Source organism: Pelmatolapia mariae, linkage group LG16_19 (genome assembly GCF_036321145.2).
Source record: "Pelmatolapia mariae isolate MD_Pm_ZW linkage group LG16_19, Pm_UMD_F_2, whole genome shotgun sequence".
In the NCBI taxonomy this organism is placed as follows: Eukaryota; Metazoa; Chordata; class Actinopteri; order Cichliformes; family Cichlidae; genus Pelmatolapia; species Pelmatolapia mariae.
The window spans coordinates 25529514-25552306 of NC_086241.1; the positions used below are offsets into that span (position 1 = coordinate 25529514).

Here is a 22793-nt window from a genome sequence, read left to right on the forward strand (position 1 = left end):
AAACCACTCATCTTGAAAGATCAGGGCTATGGCTTTCACAGTATAAGCTCTCTCCATCACGAGTGCAGTTCATTTGTTCTGCTTTCCTGCCACGGCAGTCTGACTGCTCACTTTCTTATCTAATCTCTGCCACCGTAGACTGAATGCCTTATTCACTTACTGAATTATGGGTTCCCGGGCAAGTGCCTATGTGTGTGTGTGCGTTTGACTCGAGTGATTTCAAATTATGAGGAAAAGACAATAACTGTGTGTGTTTGGAGCACGATAAAAAAGAAAGTGAATGAATGCAGTGATTAGAGCGGCTCATACTGAAGGCAGAATTGGCACCAGCTTCCACACTGTAAGAAGTGGAGCAGCGTGCTTGTGTCTCAATGCCTCTGTTTACTGTTACAGCCTTAAATGCTTCTCTGATTTGTGCCGGTCACTGGATTGTAATATCTGCAAGTACTTCCTAATTGTGACTGTGTCAGAATTTCATAGTGGGGTTCCTTTTAATCATCTGTTTCCAAATTTTACATGTTTGCCTTCCATTCTTTGCAGAACACCAGGGTATTGTCACAAACAACTGTGCTGTGATGGTGTTGGTCCTTCAGCCAGCTGAGGAGAAGAGCTGAAGTGAAACGGAGTGTTAAGAACAACGAAAAGTGTCACTTTTTCACCCAATCAGCACTTCACCTAAACGCATCATCTATGCCGAGCTACGCGCTGTTGGTTTTTTGGAGGACTGCAAACAACTCTTCTGCATAGGCAAATACCTACGCAAACAGACACAGCCGCTGTACCATAAAATTCCCGGGTAGTCCATCCCAGCATGCAGAGGGCTAATAGTAGGTCAGCCTAGACTAGTCGCCAGGATGAAAAACGAAGACAAACAGGGCTTCTGCCAATCAGCCTGAGAATGGCAAGTTTCAGTTAGGAATGGAAACACTCGTATTAACACGATGAAGTCTGGTGCTTCTAAAAGTTGTAGCTGCAGATGTGAAATATTTCTGACAGCTACAATATCAGCAAAGGTGTCGAAAAAAAGAAGTGTAAGAGATGTATGAAAATTGACAGAAGCACTAACACAATTCAGCTGGAGCGATCACGTTTTATATATCGTGGAAGTCACAGCTGCTTTTGGTTTCATTTCCAGTAACACAATCTTCCATCACAGAAGAATTCTGGTCGGGTCCACTGGAACTGGAAGAGTGTACACCTGGACCTACTGGTGACACAAGGCTCACTGGCGCACGTGAGGAGTGAAGGCTGTACCGACCGATTCAAAAGATGAGCTACTGTAGCTCAAGCTGTCGAAAAAGGTGATGCTGGCTCTGATAGAAAGGTGTCAGAATACACAGTGGATCACAGTTTGCTGCTTATGGAGTTGCATAGTCACAGACCAGTCATGATGCCCAAGCTGGCCACTGAAAACACCAACATTGGGCACTTGAGCATCAACACTGGACCACGGAGCAATGAAAGAAGGCAGCGTGATCTGATGAATCATGTTTTCTTTTGCATCATATGGAAAGCCGAGAGCAAGTGTGTTTCTTACCTGGGACCAGGACACAGTATAGAAAGAAGGCAAGCAGGCAGAGGCAGTGTGATACTTTGGGCAATATTCTGCTGGGAATCCTTGGGTCCTGCCATCCATGTGGGTGTTACTTTGACATGTACTACATACCTAAGCATTTCTGCAGACCATGTACCCCTTTCATTCCATGAAGACTACTGTTGAAAGCTAATTATAATGTACCTGGATAATGCACCTTGCCAGAAAGCAGAAATGTTTTAGGAATGACTTTGAGGTGTTGACTTGGCATTCAAAATTTCAAGATTTCAGTCCAATCGAGCATCTGTGGGATGTGCTGGACAAACTAGTCCGATTCACGGAGCCTCCACCTCACAACTTACAGGACTTAAAGAATCTGTTGCTAACATTTTGGTGTACCACAGCACACCTTCACTGGTCTAGTGGAGTCCATGCCTTACAGAGTCTGAGGTGTTTTGGCAGCATAAAGGGGGACTAACACAATGTTAGGCACATGGTCATAATGTCTGATCTGTTTCCCTCTAGACTAAAGGATGGATGCTGTATGAACAGCAAAACACTGTCAGGTTAAGATGTGTTAATAAATAAGCATAGCCTAAAAAGAGAAAAAGAAGGGGTGAAAGGGATGAACTGTAAGGATAAAAGAACATTAACTAATGTTATGCATTAAAAGCTGTAACCGAAACATCACAATTTTTATTCTTCATCTCTGTCTCTCTTCCACAGTGCGTCTCCCTCCTCTAACTCCTCCAGCCGGTTATTAGAGATGACTGTCTCTTCCTGAACCTGGGTCTGCTAGAGGCTTCTTCCTGTTAAACGGGAGTTCTTCCTTCCCACTGTCACCAAGTGCTTACTCATAGGGGCTCATCAATGTATCAGTACTATTCTAATGTCTTTATCTTACAATATAAAGCATCTTGCGGTGACTGTTCTTGTCATTTGTCGCTATATAAATAAAACTGAATTGAATAGAACTTATCAATTCTGTTTTAAGTGGCTTTTTTTAAAAAGTTGATTTTCCGACATTTGAATCAGGCATTACACAAGCCACAGCTAAATTTCTCTGTTCTGTTGTCTCTTTCTTTTTCTCTTCATTTCTTTGTTTTTTCCTCACTCATCTTCTTTTTGCGACTATGAGGAAGCAGCTGTGTTTCACATACAATTACATAACTCTGTGTGTGTGTGTGAGTGTGTGTGTGTGTCTGCATTAACACACGCCGGGAAATGACACAGGCAAAAAGAAGATGAGAGCAGAAAGGCGATGGACAAACATCTTCTCTTCTCTCTGACTAACTTTCATCTGCCTTTATTCACTTTATCTGTCTTCTGGTGTCTCTCTCATCCTTTCCTCTCACTCCGTGTCTCGCTGCCCCTCTGTCCCCTCCATTCTTTCCTCCACCGCCACATACAGAGTTACTGGGCTGTGAAATGTGAAAAACTGCAGCATGCATGGCAATTCATTATCTTGTCAAACTTCCCCGGGCCTGCCCCAAGCCACGGGCAGACACAGAGAGACGAAAATAGGAGTGAGAAAGAGACATAGACAGAAAAAGGGGTTCATGTAATGGTCCATGCAGTAGGTTAACAGGTTACCAAGAAGATGAGGAGAAAGACAAGTTTTCGAGCCGAGTCGGTCAATTATTACTGGCGTGAGTTTTGATGTTCACGAGTAGTGCTAATACATTTTATGATTTGAATCTCTGCTTCTGAATTTTATTATTTCATATTAAGGCAAGCAACGGTTAGATTTCTGAGGATTCATTTTGAAAAGGCACGGACTGATTGGCCAGAGCTATGTTTCATGGTTAAATTTACACACACATAGGCACAACACTGGCAGACAGCATCCCTGAAAAAGATACAGGGTTGTAGGCTGGCCTAATGGAGACACTGTATCTCAGTGACACTGAGCTTGCTGGGCCAGCATAGTGCTGTAATGGTACCACAGCAAATAAATCAATCAGCCTGAAAGGAATTATGGACACACAGAGCATGTAAACTAAGGGATGAGATGAGAAAGAGACCGTGCGAGTCGGCCAGTTAAAAGCACCGTTGGGCGTTGGAATAGGCTCGACACCTGCAAAGATTGTCGACATAGCGCATTAGACTGTAAACGCAGATTTACAGTAACCACATGAAACCTAAACGTCTGCTCCAGGGTTCAGTTTCGTCGTCCCTCTTTTCTCACTGTGTCCATTTCCCCCCTCATTCATCAGATTTTGGTGTAGCCTTGCTTTGAAATAAATGGATTACATCTAATTGGGGAGCCTGCATTTGCTATTTGATCCTTGAGCCACTCGGCACACACTCACAAATCCCTAAAGCCCATCACATCATCCCAAACCTGCAAAGATGCAGCAATTACACACAGACCATGGGCTCAATACTGTCAGAGGCACTAAGGCGGATAGGCAGGAGAGAGAGAGCGAGAGTGTGTTTTCCACATGTTTAGCCATGATGCAAAGAGCCTGATAAAAGAGGCCTGTATGAGGAAACAAAGACCAGGAACAGGGACAGTCAGGAAAGATAAATGACATCCACAAATCTGCTTCCTTGTGTGTGTTGTTTGCCTGAGTGTGTGTCTGTGCGTGTGTGTTGTTCCGTCCATCTGACAGCAAACGGCCAATTACTGTCGAAAGTGGCGGGATGAGTCCTGCCAGACCACAGCTTTCCATTAGTGCATGCCAGCCAAGCGTGTGTGTGTGTGTGTGTGTGTGTGTGTGTGTGTGTGATGGAGTGAATAAGGGGATAGAAGAAGACAGAAGGAACAAGAGTGGAAAAAAAAACGTGGGTGTGCCTGGTTTATGTGTGTGTATGTTTGTCTTTCTCCCCTCTGCGTCCCCACTTGTGCAGATAAATTCGACAAAAACACATTTACATTTTTTTTCCTCCCTCTTTCGAAGCTTTGGCCTTCCATCCATAATCACCCAGCGCTTTCCACAATGAAAACTGAGTTTTCAATCAAAAACGCTCCCTTTGATGAATATGAACTCTTACATAGCTGTTTGTACGGCTAAACAGCCGCAGGGTAAGTAAATAAATTCTTAATATTTTGGATGCTGTTTGAATGTCTTACCTGGAGGCATAAAATAGTATTTGCAATTGTTTCTGTGTGTTCTGTGTAGAGAGAGGTCAGGGAGGTTGCTAGCATAGCTTAGCACAAACACTATGAGCAGGTGAAAACTGCTAGCTTCCACCAAAAGAAAAAGCTTCAAGTTAGCCTTCTTTTCATTTAAAATGTTCCTACTAAGAAAACAACAGCAAATGCTTTGTACATCAAAAAGTAGCTCTAAGCTATGTAGCTTGCTATTTGCTCATTAACTACAAGAGACTTCAGTATTTAAAGCTAATGAGACATGTACATGTTATAACTTTGATAACTTGGAAGGCAACTTTGCCTTAAGTATTGGTGATGGGCTAGGCTAAGCATGTTTGGAACAATCACTGCAAAAAAAAAAAGAAAACCTACTGATTAATTTATATGTTATTACTAACCAGTCCTGCTGATTGGCAGGAAGTGGCTCAAAGCTAACTAGCCATAACAGGAGCGAGCTAATTAGAAGAGCCTGCTTTAGACTGGCTCAGTAATACTGTAGATATGAAGTGGCTGACCTACGAAAGGCTTTGAGTCTTCTACACATCTTGTAAGCTAAGTAATGAATGACTACATTTCTGTTGCATTTAGCATCAAGTTAGCGCTTCTGTCTTGGAAAAGCTTTAAAAAAATCTCTTGATTACCCTAATTAACCTGATTACTGTGTGCATTACCTTGCACGTACAGTTAAGGACTTTTATATGCTCAGTTTGTAACACAAGAATGAACATGTAACTATGATTTTTGGTATGAAGACACCACATACACTTCAATGGCAAAGAACACAACAACCAGTACAAATTTTACCCCAGTGTGAAGTACAGTGGGGGGGGTAAAACTGCTCAGCAGAGGGCAGCGTCAGCTCTTTTTGTGTGGCAACTATTTTATTTACCTAGATGGTATTGCTTTTGTTGCTGTGGAGTAGCTGTGTGTGTGTGTGTTTTATGTATGTATTAACCTTTATTTTTTATTTTTGCCCCAGATATCCAAGCAAATATTTGCAAGAAAATCAATAACTCAGGTGTCCAAGACACGATGGCCTGGACAGCAAACAGGAATAAAGACTGCTCCAAGCTCACCAGACTAGTCCTAATTAGTTTTCCTCCTCAACACTCTTAATCAATTAACGATATAACAGACAGAAAAAATAGGTTACTGTGGCTGGAAGTGTGTGCTGTTTGCACTAAAAATAGGACATTGTGAATTTGTGTCAGTAAGACAGTCATAGAGGAGAACCGCAGTTTGGGCTTTATTCAGCACCGTGGGAATTATCATGGTTCTACTACTCAAATACATGAAACAGAGCAATCCGGCATTGTCGGAGTGGACTGTGCCATGCAGGGGTCCACTGGGGGATTTTTGATGGACTGATTTACTGAACATTAGATTTCATATAAAGGCACCCACACACTTACAAGAGGCTGTAAGGTGGATTCCAATTAACAGAAATTTCCATTTCTCAAATTCAAGCAGGGAAAACTTAAGTGAAAATATCACCCTGTGATTGGTTAGCAAATCATAAAACATGACCCATACGATATACTGTGTTGCTTAGCCTTTTAAACATTGCCTCTGTCTGTGAAACAGAAAGAAATGAAAGATGTGGTACATCTTTCATTTTGTGGTACATCTGGACCCACAGACCACAAAACTCGCGTGGCTGTACGTACTCCGCGCAGAGAAAATCGCGCTTGATCTGTTTCATGCCATTAAAATGAAGATTTTACATTTGAATAAAAATGTTATAAAATAGTCTGCGGGCTCGCATGAAGGGTCCACTGTATGTTCTATAGAGGGTGACGTGCTTAATGCATAATTCAACAGGATTATCTGCAAACAAACAGTGGCAGATGTGGATATATTATTTAAGATCAAGTCACTTGTTATTAAGCATGTGTCCATTTTCCACAGCTCCCCTCTCTCTCCTCCAGTGTGTGTGTGTGTGTGTGCGCGTGTGTGTGTGCGTGTTAGTCCAAACATATCTGATCTATCGATCACATCAGCCACACTAAAGCGGCATCACGCTCTCGGATTCAGACACTTAAATGTTCCATCATGGGCTCAGACTGCAAAGACACAAATTTCACTTTCACCTTCACTTCGCGTCTGACCCTGTCAGTTACATCAGTGACAGCCTACAATTTTGCCCACAGTCTACAACAGCGCAGATCAATCAAGGTTTCCCAGTAAAGTTACCAAAAAAAAGGTTAATTTTAAAACTACATAAGAGCGCTCAGACTTTTCAGTCTAGCGTTAAAAACAACACTGGAGTAACTTTAAAAGGGTAAAGCATCCTCATCTGCTTCTCATCTGACAAACTGAATGTCGATCCCTTTCTCTCTGCCTCGTGGAAAAAACCTATCATCACCAAAACTACAAGCAAAATTAGACGGAAGCGGCATTTTTCACTTTCAGAGTTTCATCCACAGCATTCAAACGTTGGCACTATGCATACCCTGGATGTGGCCACATGTTTCTCACATTTAAGTTCAAAATCATAGCGGTGGATTTCACGGAGCAATAGCGTCATGCTTCTGCTTTTAAATGATTAATAAGATGCTTTAATGAAGCCGAAAGTGTGGTTAAAGGGAATGGACGGGATCATTGGTATGACTAGAGGGTTTTTACGCATTTTTTGGGGGATACTGTTTGGCTATTAGTGCTATTAGTGCGTAAAGCTCCGTGCTTATCCCCCCCCACCCGCGCCTGTTTTCCATGCGTGTGCGTGTTTTCTCCTGTCAGCGAACCTCGCCGTGCTCCATGTGAGCAAAGAGAAAAAAAGACGCAACTACACGGGGCTCTCGCTGGCGCTCATGAGCGCTCCGCTGGTGCAAAACACTACAGGCACACGCGGAAAACAGCAACCCAGCGCACGCATCCCAGTTTCTAAGCCCGTCAGTTTCCCGGAAAAGACGAGAAAAACGCATCGTCTCTGACCTGCTGCCAGTTCTCCTCCAGGGAAGGCATCGCAGAGAAATAACCAGTGTCGTGGACGAGTTGGAGTTCCTGGAAAATACTGTAATTCGCCAACACATCCATGCTCGAAAAAAAAGAAAAAAAAGAAGAAGTCAGTAAAGAAGTCCAGAATCCAAACGATAGAAACGCACTTCTTCTTTCTTCTCCTCACACTTGACAGATTAAAGAAACAAATTTTAGAAAACAAAAACCCCCAAAAACAAAACAAAAATGCAAAAAAAAAGCCCAAATCTGGTGCGGATGAGCGCACCTGAGCACTTTGATGAAAAAAAGAAAAACAAAAAGCTGAGAGGGAAAGAAGAGTTGATAATTTGATCTCTGTCACTGCTATCCCGTCTCCTCTCCGCTCGCTCTGTCACGCCTCTCTCCTCAGTCCTGGCTTGGGGGGTGCCAGATCTATTTCCGCATTGCCAGATTGCCAATCGGTCTCAGTACAAGCTGCCAGGTTGCCAGGTTTGCTCCTCCAGCAGCAGACTGGACCCCGCTGCAATTCCAAGCGACCGGTGCGAGAGGGGAGGGGAGCAGAGGAGGAGCCACCTGTCAGTCAATTTCATGCGTGACCTTATAAGGTAAATAGGGTTGATGATGTCACTGGCGTCCAATTAAGGAGGCGAGGAGAAAGCGTGAGAGGGGCGGAGCATTCAGGGGATTCAGAGTCGCTATTGGCTGGAGCGGGCTGTCAGTCCGGCTGTAGATGGAAGTGAGGGGTGAGTTATTTTTAGAGGCCTATATAAAAGCGCCAGCATTCCACTCTCAGTCATTAGACTGCACAAGCAGCGAGGAGAGAAACCACGGAGAGAAGCCACCGCCGCTGCGAGGAAACAGTGACAAAATGATGTAAGCCGCCCTATGAAACTGCAGAAAGAAGTGGAAGTAGCATGAGTAATGGGATGAGGTGTGAAAATAAAAATGTGTGTGTTTGTTTTTTTCCTTGGCGGTGTGACAGCTTCACCGCAGAGAAGCTTCCATGTGGTTTTCACGTGGCGACGTCTACACAGAGAGCACTGATGCAGAGGGGAGAGCTCAGCGCCATCCACCCACCTGATCAGTTTACATGTTGTTGTTTTTTTAGTTAAAATAAAGCTACATTTTACACTTTTTTTCACACAATAAATATAACCTTCACAGTTTAACACCCACTTCTTCAAAAATAAGTTTGCCTGCACTCTACAGTTCAGTTTCCCTTCCTAAGATATTTTTTGATTGAGTGATTACAGGAGAATATGCAGCTTTTGAAACACATGGTGCATCCATACCTCCTCTATAAGTCTCACCTGTGCAACATCAGGTCCTGAACATAAGACTGGATGAGACTCCATAAAACCACTATGCAAACCTCTTCACCCAGCTGCAGCCATTGCTTGCTGTAAATATTATTCAGTATGCAGTATTCTGATTGGCTTCAGGTGAACCTGAGGCCACTCCTCCACCAAATTGTTCTAGTTAGGTCTGAATAGTGCAAATTATATGTAAATAACTTCTGAAACAATATGCTGGAGCAAGCAGTACCCTGTGGAGAGATAGATTTAGAGAAATGCTCTGAAAGCATCATTTTGTTAATATTAGGGCTTAGAGAGAAAGAAAAACATAATCAAATATAAATAGCATTTTACTGTTTCTGTGTCTAATGTTCATTGTGATCTATTTGATATGACTAACTTTTTTTTTATTATTACTATTGAAAACTGAAGTAACTGTCTGTCTTCAGGCCTCAGGATCCGACAGACGGGATCCGCTTGACTTGTTATAGGCTTTTAAAGGATCAGATGGCAGAAATAATTTCCACGCTCTGAAAGTGTTTGATGGGGAGCACCGTTTTATAAAACCACTATGGGCAGTTTTTCTCACAGGATGATTGGATCTTTTGTCACATCCTTCCTCTCTTCTCTGCTTAATTTCTTTCTTTGTTTTTCCATCACTTACCTCCCGTCAGTTCCTCTGCTTCTCTTCCACTTTCCTTCTTCTCTAGCTACTGTGACAAATGACAGTAACTGCTGGCAGTGGCGGATCTAGAAAATTTGGTGCAAAGGAGGGCCAAGATGTCTAGGGAGGGTGGCACATACCACTTCAGAGAAGTATGCAAAAATCCCCCATATGTAAATGCAGGCAATAAAATATCCACAAAAACACTTTAAAATTATTTATTGTATCATTATCTCTTCTAAGAAAAAACAACTATAAGAGACTTTTGGACAAACAAGCAATTAGTTTTCACAAGTATTTTAACTTATAAAGAGGGGGCTTTACTGGAGGGGCAGTTGCCCCCCCCCCCCCCCCCCCCCCCTTGCCCCCCTGTAGAGTCAGCCCTGACTGCATGTAAACGTGACAGATTGATAATCAGCCTTAACAAATAACGCTGAGGTCACTAAAGTTCAGAAATTTGAAATCCAAACATGGATGGAAAGATTGGCTATGATAAAGAAGGAGTCATGAATGATCTGAAACTGATGGGCAGTGTGCTGAAACAAGAACATCATGCAAAATTACTTGAACGTGTTCATCTAAGTCATGGTAGGACAGAATAGTGCAAAATCAAAATCCCAGTAGAGCAGGTTATTTTCCACTAAATCGATTTCATGCTCATCCCACAGCTAAATGAGTGAAGGGCCAGATCAAATGTTCCTGAAATAAGCTTAGATTGCTTCCACCTGTTCTCTTATGTAACAGCCACATAGTGAGGATTTACGTGGCGCCCAGTTAACACTTGCCTTGTGCGCTTGTGCGTCTTCTTGCTCTGTCCCCGCTTCTTCTCCGCATGTCTCATCTCTGGAGACCTGCGGCTTGTCTCGGAGGAATATGGGGGCCAGATGGCTTCTAGATCAGCTGTTTCAGGACACTTTCCCCATTGATTTTCACAGCTCTGCCTGCCACTGAAGGAAGAGAGGAAAGAGGAAGGAGCAGGAGTCAGAGAGCAGGGAGCTGGGGGTGGAGGAGTATGGATCAATATACTACTGACCCTCTATAAGATGCCCTCAGAAGATTTGCATGCAATTAAACAACAGAATAAAAGAATCATTATCATGTTTACTTTGAATAACTTCCACTCAATGCTGCTTTCACCCCATCTGCTGCCTGTACTGTTACCATTAAAGTTACAGCTGCACTTTGCTTTCTTCTTCTCTTGTTGTAAAAAGGATGGAGAACAACAGAAAACAGGAAAATAAAAGAAATGGAAAATGATAAGAATAAAAAAATGAAAAGAAAAGAGAAAAAAGAGAATTTTTTTCATTTAGTGGCGAGATGAATCTAAGTGGTTACATGTTTTCAGTTTCTGGCTAAAATTACCAAGCTCCATAAGAGGAGAAAACAAAGGGAAAAACAGAGAGAAAGTGTGTGTGTGTGTGTGTGTGTGTGTGTGTGTGTGTGTGTGTGTGTGTGTGTGTGTGTGTGTGTGTGTGTGTGTGTGAGTGTGTGGGCTGCATTTTTGCCTACACACAGCTACACAAAATCTGGGCATTGCTTCCTAGATCCTCACACACTCAGTGTTGTAATCTTATTATTGTGTTGTGTTGTTTTGGCAAAAAATGTTGTAATGAGAGGGGAAGGAGAAAAAAAAGGATTGTTTCACTGCACTGGAACTTCATGCTTTCAAGGATGACATTTATAATCATTACCAGACTTAAATGATTAAAAAATACAGAACTACAAGACTATCAGAGGAGATGAACCTTCTATTGCTAAGTAAGTCTAAAAAAAATAAACATTTTAAGGTTTTGCATTAGACATTTATGTTCACCTCATATTCATTTTAAACCTTTAGAAACTCAGAAAAGCCTCCATGCTGGTAGTTACTTGTGTTTTCACTGGTAAATGTCAGGAGAACCGTCATTGTCCAAAGTTTCTTGTTCTAAAATGTATCGCACAGGAAAGGACTTTTCCTGTCATTCAACTTCTCACTACTGGGAGGATTCTTTTTGGTTTAGGCTAGAGTGCCATCTGGGTAGAGCGTGCAGGAGGCAGGACACGCGCTGAACACTTTGTAGTTGTAAATTCAGTAGACTGGTACCTGAACTAATGTCACAATGGTGCAAATCAACTTTTGTGCTCACACACACCACCGCTGTCAGGTAAGCTCTGAAAGCTCAGAGTGCATTTGTAAAAAAGAAGAAGCAGCAATAATCAAGATGTCAGTGAGGAAGGTAAAAATTTGATCCAGGGTTTTGATTGGTGCCTGCTGCAGGATCTGCACTGAGGCAACAAGAACCTTTTAAATTTCTTTATTGACATTTCATCAGTCATCCAAGAGTCTACTGCTGGCTGGCATAAAGGCCCATGCTTTAAGAAGGTATATTTACATGTCTAACACTGTGGTGAGAGGGCCAAAGTGTAGTTTACTTTGTATAGTGAAATCTATAAACTGCAAAAAAAAAAAAAAAAAGGGAAAGTCTAAGAAAGATCTAAGAAAAAGAACTGTAGATTTACACAAGTTAGGAAGGTCTCTGGAAGCTGTTTCTAAACAACTCTATGATCATTAGTTCAACACATTTGACAGTTTGAGTCTGGAAGAAGACCCAAACTGTCACCCTCAAATGAGAGGACATTGGTTAGGATGCTCAGGAACAATCCAGAAACCACCAAGCCTCAAGCCTGCCGTCGATTGGAAACTGCTGGAACACCACCGTCACTCACCACTGTAAAAGTAAGTTTTATATTTGTATAGGCTGGCTGTAGCCCAGGCTGCTCTGCAATGCATTCATAGGAGTATAAATGTGTGAGAATGTTTGATAGAAAGTAATTACACATTTAAAAAGAGTACCTGTATGAATAGGTGTGAATGGGTGAAGGGGCATGTTGTTCAGAGTGCTTTGGGTGCTCAGGTAGAGTAGAAAAATGCTATATAAGAATCAGTCCATTTACCATTTATGTCACCATGAGCTAAGAGAGTGCAGCCCGAGAAAGAAGACTCTGCTTCAAAATCAATACTTTCCAGCACGACTAAACTTTGCTCACATGAAGAAAAGTTTTATTGTCAGACAAAGATTGGCCACATTGAGAAGAAGTATATTTGGAAGAATAAAGGTAAGGGTTTCAAACGTAAGGACCCTGTCAAATCCTTGTCACTGTCAAGAACAGCTGTCAAGCATGGTGGTGGTAGCATCACGTTCTGGGGCTGTTCTGCTACCAGCGGAACTGGACCATTGCACAAAGCAGATAGGATAATAAAGAAAGATGGCTCCCTCCAAATACTTCAACATCACCTCAAACTAGCATCGAACCAAATATTAGTGGAGGTGTTACATTAGAGCCTGCATGTATAACTTTGATCCTGTGTAAATGATAGAAAATCTAAAAATAAATTCAAACTTGTTTGCCCAAGTTTTGTTTTATAAAGTCATTAAAGATGTATCCTGTACAATCGTTCCATCCTGGAAACAAACATTTCAAAGAAAACACTTAATGTCCAAAATTACACTGACATTTATGCTCAGGATTAGTGAAAAGCATTTCTCTATTCTAAGCCCATTTAGGAAGGTACAGAAGAAAAATTGAGAGCTAACATATACTGTAGTTGACCACATCAGCCACACTACGGTACAGTATCTTACCTTTTAAATGATACAATACCATCTGTCTGTATTTGTGATGTCATTTCAGTCACACTATAGTAAAAAGAGGATTGTTATTTCCACCAGCAGCAATTTATATTTAGCAATATAGATCTGTTGTAGGACCTCCCTATTCCAGAGGAAGAGACAGAGACAGGGAATCCAATACTAAGACCTAAATATGTCAAAGAGCAGGCATGAATGACAGCAGATATCACACTGATTAAGTCAGGCTCAGCATGAAAAAAGGATCTAGGTGGGTTGCAAAGTATCTTTCAGACTTCCATCAACTATAGGCTAAAGTAGCTTTAATGGTGGTCCCTATGGGAGGTATGTAACTTTTCTGTAAGTAATGCCAGTCTTTTTAAAGAAACCTCAAGAAACTGGCAGCAAATAAATGAGAAGATCAACAATTATCTTCTTTCAACAAATCTTATTGTATAATTTTATCTTGGCAAAGTTGGGAAACGGCTAATAGAAATCTATCGACTGATGTGAAAAATCAGAGCATGCCTGAAAAAGTTAAGAATGAAAAACTAGAGCAACAGATGTTTGTATAACCCTGGGGTGGGCCTGAGGTCTCAGTGCTCTTCTCTCTCCTGGGATACTCCTCACAAACACAGTCCTCCTCCCTGCAGAGTGGAGTGCATCTCAAAAAACTCCCCGATTCAAGGTGGACTACACACCAAATAGAGCACAAACACGCCTGTCTGTCTGGCTCTGGCAGAAGGAGGCGACACAGACACCATGTTCTGCTGTGAGAGTCACAGCTGGATCACTGAACCAAACATCACGAAGCAGCAGAACATTTTTGTGCGCCAGAGAGAACCTGGGGTGAAACCACAAGCTGTGAACCGTGAGCAGCAAGGTGGTCTGAAGGCTTCAAAACAAGCCATGAGCTCCTTTGCCTAGTGAACAGCAAAAGAAACCAAAAATGACTCTTTACTTCAAAAACATATGACTCCATATGTTTGTATTCTTGTTATCTATCCACTCATCAATTTTCTTAACTACTTACCAAACTTAGGGCAGTGGGTGTGTGTGTGTGTATAATTATCTTTTCAGTCAAATGCCGAGAGAATTTTCTCCAGAATTTCCAGCAGATCTATCATCTATTAAAAATGCATTCTTTATTTTTTTCTTCTTTCCACTGCTGTCAATATTATAAATTGGGCACACTACGATGAACAGATTGTGGTACTAAATTTCCTTTTGGGTGCCACTAAATTAAAGGCAAAAGAAGTATGCAGAATGTGACTGGATAATTATGAGAGTTCTTGACAAAGTTATGTAGTAAATGTGACAGAAACGTGGAATTTGTGTATTTTTCATGTATTAATCTAGGGAAGTAAAGTTTTGTCTCTATTTGAATTTAGTTTAATTCCATTTTATTCACATAGCGCCAAATCACAACAGCTGACATGGTCCCAGGGTCTCTGTAGTTCTGTGGTTTTCTTAGAATTTTTGAGGTTTTTGATGATTATTTAGAGCTGTTTTGTTAATTATTGCCATGTTTTTAGCTGGAGCTCCCAGTTCTCACCAGCGTTTCCTTTTGTGTATACTGGCATTGTGTTGTGTGTTCTTACTCCATATTTGTTACTTCCTGGTTTATTTTGACAGTGGTTGTTTTCTAAGTCTCGTGTCTATGTTTACTTCCCATCTGGCTCATTAGGTTAATTGTCTTGAGCCATGTTTTCACCTGTTCCCCATTTCCCTCGTTATCTGGTGTGTTTATATTCCCCCTCTGTTCATTGTCACATCATCCGTCTGGGCTGTGTGGTCCTTTGTTCTGTGCTTCCCCTAAGTTTCCTAGTTTTGGATCCCTTACTCCAGCTGTGTTTTTGATTTGTATTGTTTGAAAGTACTCGTCATTAAAGCTGCTTTTTGAGTTTACCTACTGTTTTCCGAGTCCTGCGTCCATATCCTATCTGCCATGTAGCAGAACCTAGACAACAACAGCTGCTTCAAGGCATTTTATACTGCAGGATAAACCCAACAAGCAGACGACCCCCTATGGGTAAGCACATGGCAACAGTGGGAAGGAAAAACTCCCCTTTAACAGGTAGAAATTTGTCAGGGAGAGGCAGCCACCTGATGCGACTGGCTGTGGGTGAGGGGAGGGGGAGGGAGGGAGACAGGACAGAGACTCACTGTGGAAGAAGTGTTTATATGCACTTTGCTGTATTTTGTTTATGAATAAACCAAATTTTCTATCTCTAATTTATAATAATTAATAAAACAAAATGCAGTTTCTCTGATTATGCAAAGGTGAACATGTACAATACAGTATCAGTGGGGAAAGCAGGCCAGTGGAAGCAGAAATGACACAATTTTAATGGTTGCAGTTTCAGGGATACGACATCAGGTTGAAAAACTGCCATGAGACTGTCATACATACACATTTCCATGTCAGTCAGTGAGGGGCAGACACCGTCGTAGCTCACGGACCTCAACGGTCGTAGCAATAACTGTCGTCATTGTCATATTTCACATGTAATGCCTGCGTCTTATACTATATGGACACGTGCAGTCTTTCCACCACAACACATTTCCCAGCCTCCACTTGCTAAACATGAAACTGTGATATTTCCTGTCTGCTCCCCTCCTCCGCTCATCTGTTATTTTTTTAATAATGGAGAAGAAGAAGCAATATATCCTCGAGCTGAGGGAGCGATACAGGGTTAAGCATATTCTGCAGCTAATTGTGCTTTCTGGTTTTTAATAAAGAAAAACCACATGCCTGCAGGCTTGTGTGTACGTGCATGTTTGTGTGTGCACGCGCGTGCGTGTGTACGTGTGTACGTGTGTGTATTCAAGCGCCAGGGATGTGGAAACAGTTAAAAAGTGATATATTGTTTGGCTATGTGTGTGTGAGAGTATTATGCACAGCAGGAGCAATGACTATCATTTTCTAGCAATTGGGGAACAGTTGTCTGTTGCCTATTTTCAGCTTAGTTACTATTAAATAGGGCTGTTAAGGTTTTGAGCCAGAACTGCTAGACGTAAAAATGTTTTATTCACATTCGAAAGTATCTCGGAAACATGAGGCGACTCTAAAAGTTGCTGCCGGTGACGATTTCCACAACGATTAGGCAGCGAGTGGGTGGAAGAATAGTCCTCACATGGTGCAGGTAGATGATAGATGATGATGAGCAGTTGTGCCAACCAGGAATCCAGCACGAAGTGGTGAGTAGCAACACCAAGAGGGAGGGGGAGAAAAAAAGAAAAGCAAGATGGCCCCGGGTGCACAAGGAGACCCTGACCATGCATTCATTACCAATTAGAGGGTTTAAAACCAGTCAGGCAGTGATTTAGTCAATAAATCCCACACCAAACACTTTTTGGTCTTCTTTCAATCCCCAGTGGATTAAACATATATTGCAGTGATGAACAAAAAACGTATAAAAAAGAAAGAAAGAAAATTCTCACATCTACAGAAGCAGCACAATTAGATTTACTCGGTGATTAACCCAAGTGATTAATTGATCAATTATATTAGACAATTAAAATTATAATCATTCCAGCATAACAAATAATGGCACACTGATTAAAGTTAAATGAGCGAGTTTAGTCCTTGTCTCTGCAGAATGTTTACTTTCAGACCTGATTGGCTGCCTTGGTAAGAGATATTGGCCTTAACACTGCGATTATTAGTGACTTAATGCTTGCTAAAAATAAAAAGAGAGAAAAAAACAACTCATAGGTAAAGCAGCGAGACAACTGCCGGTAATGTAGCTGAGCATGTGGAAAAACAGGGAAAGACAGAAAGGCGAACAGAAAGTTTAACATAAATTCTGGATTAGCCTGCAGCCTGAATTGGTTATAATCGAACATTTGGAGCATGCAGGGAGTAAAAGTTCAAGGTCAGTTCTGTAGTCTGGTTGTAATATATTTAATAGTTCCACCGACGTAAACGTGTTTTTTTTTATAGTGTTTGCATGCATGCGCAGTATTCTGTCTGTAAACGCGATAGCTCAAAACGTTTTAAATGAATTCTGATAAAACTTTGTAGGGGTGTAGAGTGAGGTCATATTTAAAGTTCATTAAAATTTGGCTTATATCCACCAAGGTCTGCAAGGTCAACTTAATGTTTTATTGGTCAAAACCTGACAAGAAAGTCTTATAACTTAGAAACAACATAGAAACTATGGTTCTACTGGATAAAGATTGAATATATCATTGGGGTCAAATACGATCAAACTTTCATAAAATGTCTTTTATCTTCAAAATTATGCTTAAAATTCTTACTACCTTTGTTTGTACTGTCAACATTTGGGAAATGATCCTGGTTTAAGGGGATTCTACATATTTAATTATAGTTTACATCCGGGTATCATGTCACATTTGACCTCTGACTTCAGCTTTCTATTTCACGTGTGCCTTTTGAGTTGACAAGTTGACCCTGAAATGTGTTGCATCAATACAAAAGTATGGTCAAAACAAAGACAATGAGCTGCTATATTTAGTTAGAAATATACTGTAGTAAAATATTCTATAATAAGCTCAAGTTATTCATGTCCAGTTTTATAAATCAATAACTATCATCCATTACATTCTCCTACATAATTTTTGTGTAATCAAGGTAAACATCAGTCATGCTACACTTATCTGATTTTTACTGCGCTACAAACTTCTCAAAGTATCTTTAAAAGAACAAAGAAAATATACAAAATACAGTCTTACCAGAGATGTGCAGTAACACGTTAAAAGTGACGTGTTACTGTAATCCGATTACTTTTTTCAAGTAATAAGTAAAGTAAAGGATTACTATTGCAAAAAAGGTAATTAGATTACTGTACTTCGCGTAAGCATGCTACATTACTGTAAAAAGTGACCAAAACATTAGCGTCTGTTGTACACTGTGTGGGAAGAAAACTTCTTTCTGCAGTGAAAAATTAAACTTCAAATCTGAGCACCTAACACGCTGCCACGGGAATGTGAAATTCACAGAGAAATCCCCGGATCCCCCCACTGACATGACCGCTGCGGCAAAACTCCACCAGGCCCACTCCTGCTAAACAGGTGACAATAGATTTAAGAGCAACAGGACTTAGTGCTGCTGAATCTTTGATTTTATTTATTTTTTTACTGTTTTACTTGCATCTATTTTATTTGTAAGTGTAAACACACAAAAAAATGTTTTATATGCTGGAATACGCAGAAAATAGGTTTAAATGTTAAATGGATTTTTTCAAGTCAAAGACTGTTGCATATAAGTTAATTTTTGCTTGATGCATGAAGTTAAAAGATTAAAACTAATAAAACAATTTTTAATTTTTTAATTTTAATTTGATTCAGTTTTATATGATGGATTATACAGAAAAATAGAATTGGGCTGAAAGGTCCATTGCTTTATAACCTATTCAGGATGCACATTAAAAAGTAATTACTTTAATAAGTAATCAGTAAAGTAACAGGATTACTTTCTTGGAGAAGTAATCGGTAATTAGTAAATAATTACTATTTGCAAGTAACTGACCAACACTGAGTATTACACACAGTATAGTAAGTATAGTAGTAAGAAAATACTGCTCAGAAAGTGAGCTGCCTTAGCGGTGGTTTGGACTCTTGGAGTGCCTCTTGTTTAATACCTATAGAAAGCTCATTTAAGTATAATTTCCTATCACTCAATATATATAAAATATTGAGGAAAGAGGCCAAGTTAAAAATTGTCTTTTGAGAAATTACCACACAATATAATCCAAAACAGCATTTAGGCGGAGCAGAAAGCCTCCCAAATCTCACAAAACTTAACAATAAAGTGAATATGTAAGTTTCCTTCACCCTCTGTTATTATTCACTACTTACTGCTTTAGGGCACAAAGACTTAAGACTTCATTTGCAGAAATGAAAATATGTGAGTGTTGAAGCTTATCTTTTTGTGGATTGTAGCTGCCGTTTTTATCTGAAGGGAATCTTAGGAAACAATAAGGAAGAAACACAAGTGTGGGAAAGGAAAAGCCATGAAACTGAATGGTGGGTGGATGTTGGATGGCTAAGGAGCCCATAGAGACATTATGTTCTTTATGAAGCCATAAAACAAAAGGCTGCTGCCTTTCCCTTCATCCCGTCACCAAAATGACCTTCATTTGATGACCAGCCCACTTCACGGGCTCTTTAAAACCCCCGGTAATGGATGTTTATACATACTGGACATATACCACCACATATAACCATATCATCATCCTTGCAACAGCACATTGCACTGGGCAATAATCTGCCTCAGGCCCCGGAGATTATGATTGACAGATCTGAATAAATCTTCTCATTTGGATATGCTGTGACAGAAATTAATTACCAGGCAATTGTGTCTAACATATTAATTTAGAGAAGATTATACAATGCATTAGTGCAGCGCTTATTAAACATGGTTATGTACGCCTGGGTTTGTGTATTGAAATCACACAGGCGGAAAATTCAGTCCAATTTGCCATGCTTGGCTCCCGTTAACACACTGCTGTGTCTGAAACCCTCCTTCCTTTTTCACATCCTCTCTTCTTTCTCTCCTACTCGCCTCCCCCCTCCCCCCCCCTCTTCTGTCACTACCCCCCCCCCCCCTTTTTTTTTTTTTTTAACTGTCTAGCATCCCACATCTCAGAGATAAAAGTGTACTGAAACCCTGAGGTCCTAACTAGTGTCAGATGGGCAGAAATAAATTTTGGCCAGGCTTGTGAAAAGAATAGAAAGAGCAACTTATTGTTTCTCACCTCAAAGAAAGCCCACATTTTCCTCCCTGGAGCTGTAAGCATTAACCCTCTCAGGCTCAAATTAAGTTTTTGTTGCTAATGCACAACCAAGTCCTGCAGTGGTACTTCTGAGTAAAAAAAACTCATAAAATATGTATGTGGGGTAATCAGGTTGTTAGTTTGTAACTGTTGCAAATCAGCAACGCCTGCCTCGAGAGGGTTAAAGAGGGAAGACATCATCCAAACTTTCCGTCTCCATCATAGAATTAGTGTGTGTGCATGGAAGTAACTGAAGCAAAGTTCCAGTTTTCCAGATGATGATAATTGCTATACGGTGATGTCTGCATATTAAAATGCAGAACCGGCTGACAACAGAGCCGTAAACATCCTGGTTTCCGTTTATAGTCCACTATCATATATTGACCAGTTATATTTGATTAGGCTATGACTGTCACAGAGGTAAACAGACACTTTATAGGACAAAAGCGAGAATGAATTGATGAGTCAGTCTAATGATGACTGAGTTTTTCATTACTCTGGAAGTCAGATATTGAATTTGGCATTTCAAGTTAAAATTAGAAAATGACCTTTACCAAATAATAGATGATCTGAAGGTTCATGTTTGTCCTGGTATCCATGGAAACATACACATGACATGGCAAAACATAAAAATGAAAAAAAAAAGGTAGTGTGAAATCAATTTTTCTCATTATAATACTTGCATTAAATGTGCATATATGTCTATGTGTAATGTGTGTTAAAGGATTGCAACAGTGTCTCAAAGCTTACATGTATATTTTCATGGCACACTGCTGCTACCACTACACATTTATAACAACGCCCATCTTCCTGTGGTGTGAAGAACTTTGTGCCTCAGAATAAAACTGTGCTGTATGATGCTGCTGTTCGAACAACATTAACTATGAAACGTCTGTTCTGCTGGTTTCTCGTCACCTTCAGGACGACTGACAAACAAATGAAGGTAGAATTGGGCGCACTGCTCGCACTGAGAGATGGTTGCTGCATCGCTGAATAGATTAACTCTTTGGAGGCTGTTGCCATGGTGGTGTACTCTGCTGGGATGTGTGTGAGGCTGTGTAGTCGGGTTTGTGTGCAGCTCTTGTAGAAGTAAATAGTTGCTGTCTGCATTTATATGTCCTCCGTATTTGGGGGATTTTTGTGCGATATCTTTTTTCTGTGAGTGCGTGTGTGTGTGTGTGTGTGTGTGTGTATCCCTTGTGTGTTGTCAGTATAGCGTGGCGTGTTGCTCTAACAGGCTTGTCCTCCATTAGTGGCTCAGCACTGGCTTAAAACTGTGAGGGAGAAGAGAGGAGGGAAGATGGACACACACACACACACACACACACACACACACACACACACACACACACACACACACACACACACACAAACGCACACACACAAACGCGCATGCACACACATGAATGAATGGCAGTTTTTAAATGTAATAGCAGCATGAGCATTCAAGATACACTACATGGACAAAGTACTGGGCCACCTACACATTACACCTCCAGGAACTGCTCGGCCATGGAAAGCCATGCCGTGAAGCTCCTGGGGCGCAGTGTTTGTGCTGATGTTAATGCCAGAGGTCTGAGTCAACAGAGCGTTGGCGACTTTTACGCACTATGTGCCTCAACACTCTGTAACTTTGTGGCTGAGTTATAGTTGCTATATGTTACCACTTTGCAATACTACCACTACAGTCGATCGTGGAATCTCTACAAGGGAATACATTTCTGGCTTGTCCCAACACTGGCATCCTATTACAGTAGAATTTTCAAATGGACTCTTTAGACAATCCATTGTTTCATAAATGTTTATATAGGCTTACTTCATGGCTGGCTACTTGAATTTATACACCTGTGAGAACAGGACAGAAAACATTAGGAGCTCTAACTTTGATACTTTCATCCATAAAATAAGTCTTTATTATTCTGCTATGATTGTCATCTGCATATTGCTTTGTTTAAAAGATGAAAGAAGGTATAAAAATTATCCATCCATTTTCTTTCACATATCCAGTATGGGTGGTGGGTGGGGCCAATCCACCTCTGAAGTCTGACGTTTTGAGCCATTTCCAGGTCCAAACTCTTTTCAGTTCCCACACTCAAGCAAACACAGTGGTATCACAGTTCAAAGTAGCCCAGATTCCTTCATCTCTAATCAAATGTTCAGTGTGGCTGCACTCCTGTTGCAATAAAGTTTTACACCCAGGCAACCATAAAAAAAGAGGATTTATGAAGTTTAATGGTGTTTGTAGTTAGCAAGAAGTTATCCCGCTAGTTTCCATCTGAAGGTGACATTCAGGTCTGCTATCACTTTAGACTAGTGCTATCAGCATTAATCTTGTTAAAACGACGTTAACGCCATAACCGCATTAACGTGGCAAATCTCCGTTAGTGAGTATGTGTGGATCGCCCCGTGCGTGGGGCTGCACGGCATCAACGTGTTAGCGCGGTTAGCTCATCAACGCTAGCGCCGTGCAGCCCCACGCATGCGGCGATCCGCGCATACTCACTAACGGAGATTTGCTGCGTTAATACAGTTATGGCATTAACGTCATTTTAACGAGATTAACGCTGACAGTACTACTTTAGACATAAATGAAGATAGAAAAACAACATTTGTAGGGGTATTGAATTTGGGGTGGCTGGTGGCTAGCTACAGAGCTATGATTAGAATAATACAAACACATTAGCAGAGTGACGATGTTAAAGTCAGCATGAGGGTCCCTGATGGGCGGAGACAAATGTGGTCATAGGGAAGGGTAAAGATGCTTCAACGAATACTGTAAATACTGTACATCTCTAAGTGTATTGCAGTTTTAAGAGTAAGTCAAAATTATATGAGCAATTTTTCAAATATTTACACAGTGAAATTCACAAGAAAGAAAATATACAAAAAAACATGATATGAGTCCACATCGCATCCCA

The 22793-nt window shown here is 40.9% G+C and overlaps 1 protein-coding gene across 1 annotated transcript in view; it reads right to left on the reverse strand.

The window, feature by feature from the left end:
* Positions 1-8070, reverse strand: part of klf7b (Kruppel like factor 7b) — a 64529-nt gene extending 56459 nt beyond the window's left edge. Inside the window, exon 1 of the mRNA XM_063498356.1 lies at positions 7566-8070. Coding sequence (XP_063354426.1) covers positions 7566-7667 — 102 coding nt within the window. The 5' untranslated portion in view covers positions 7668-8070. The remainder of the gene's footprint in view (positions 1-7565) is intronic.
* Between the last annotated feature and the right edge of the window lie 14723 nt (positions 8071-22793).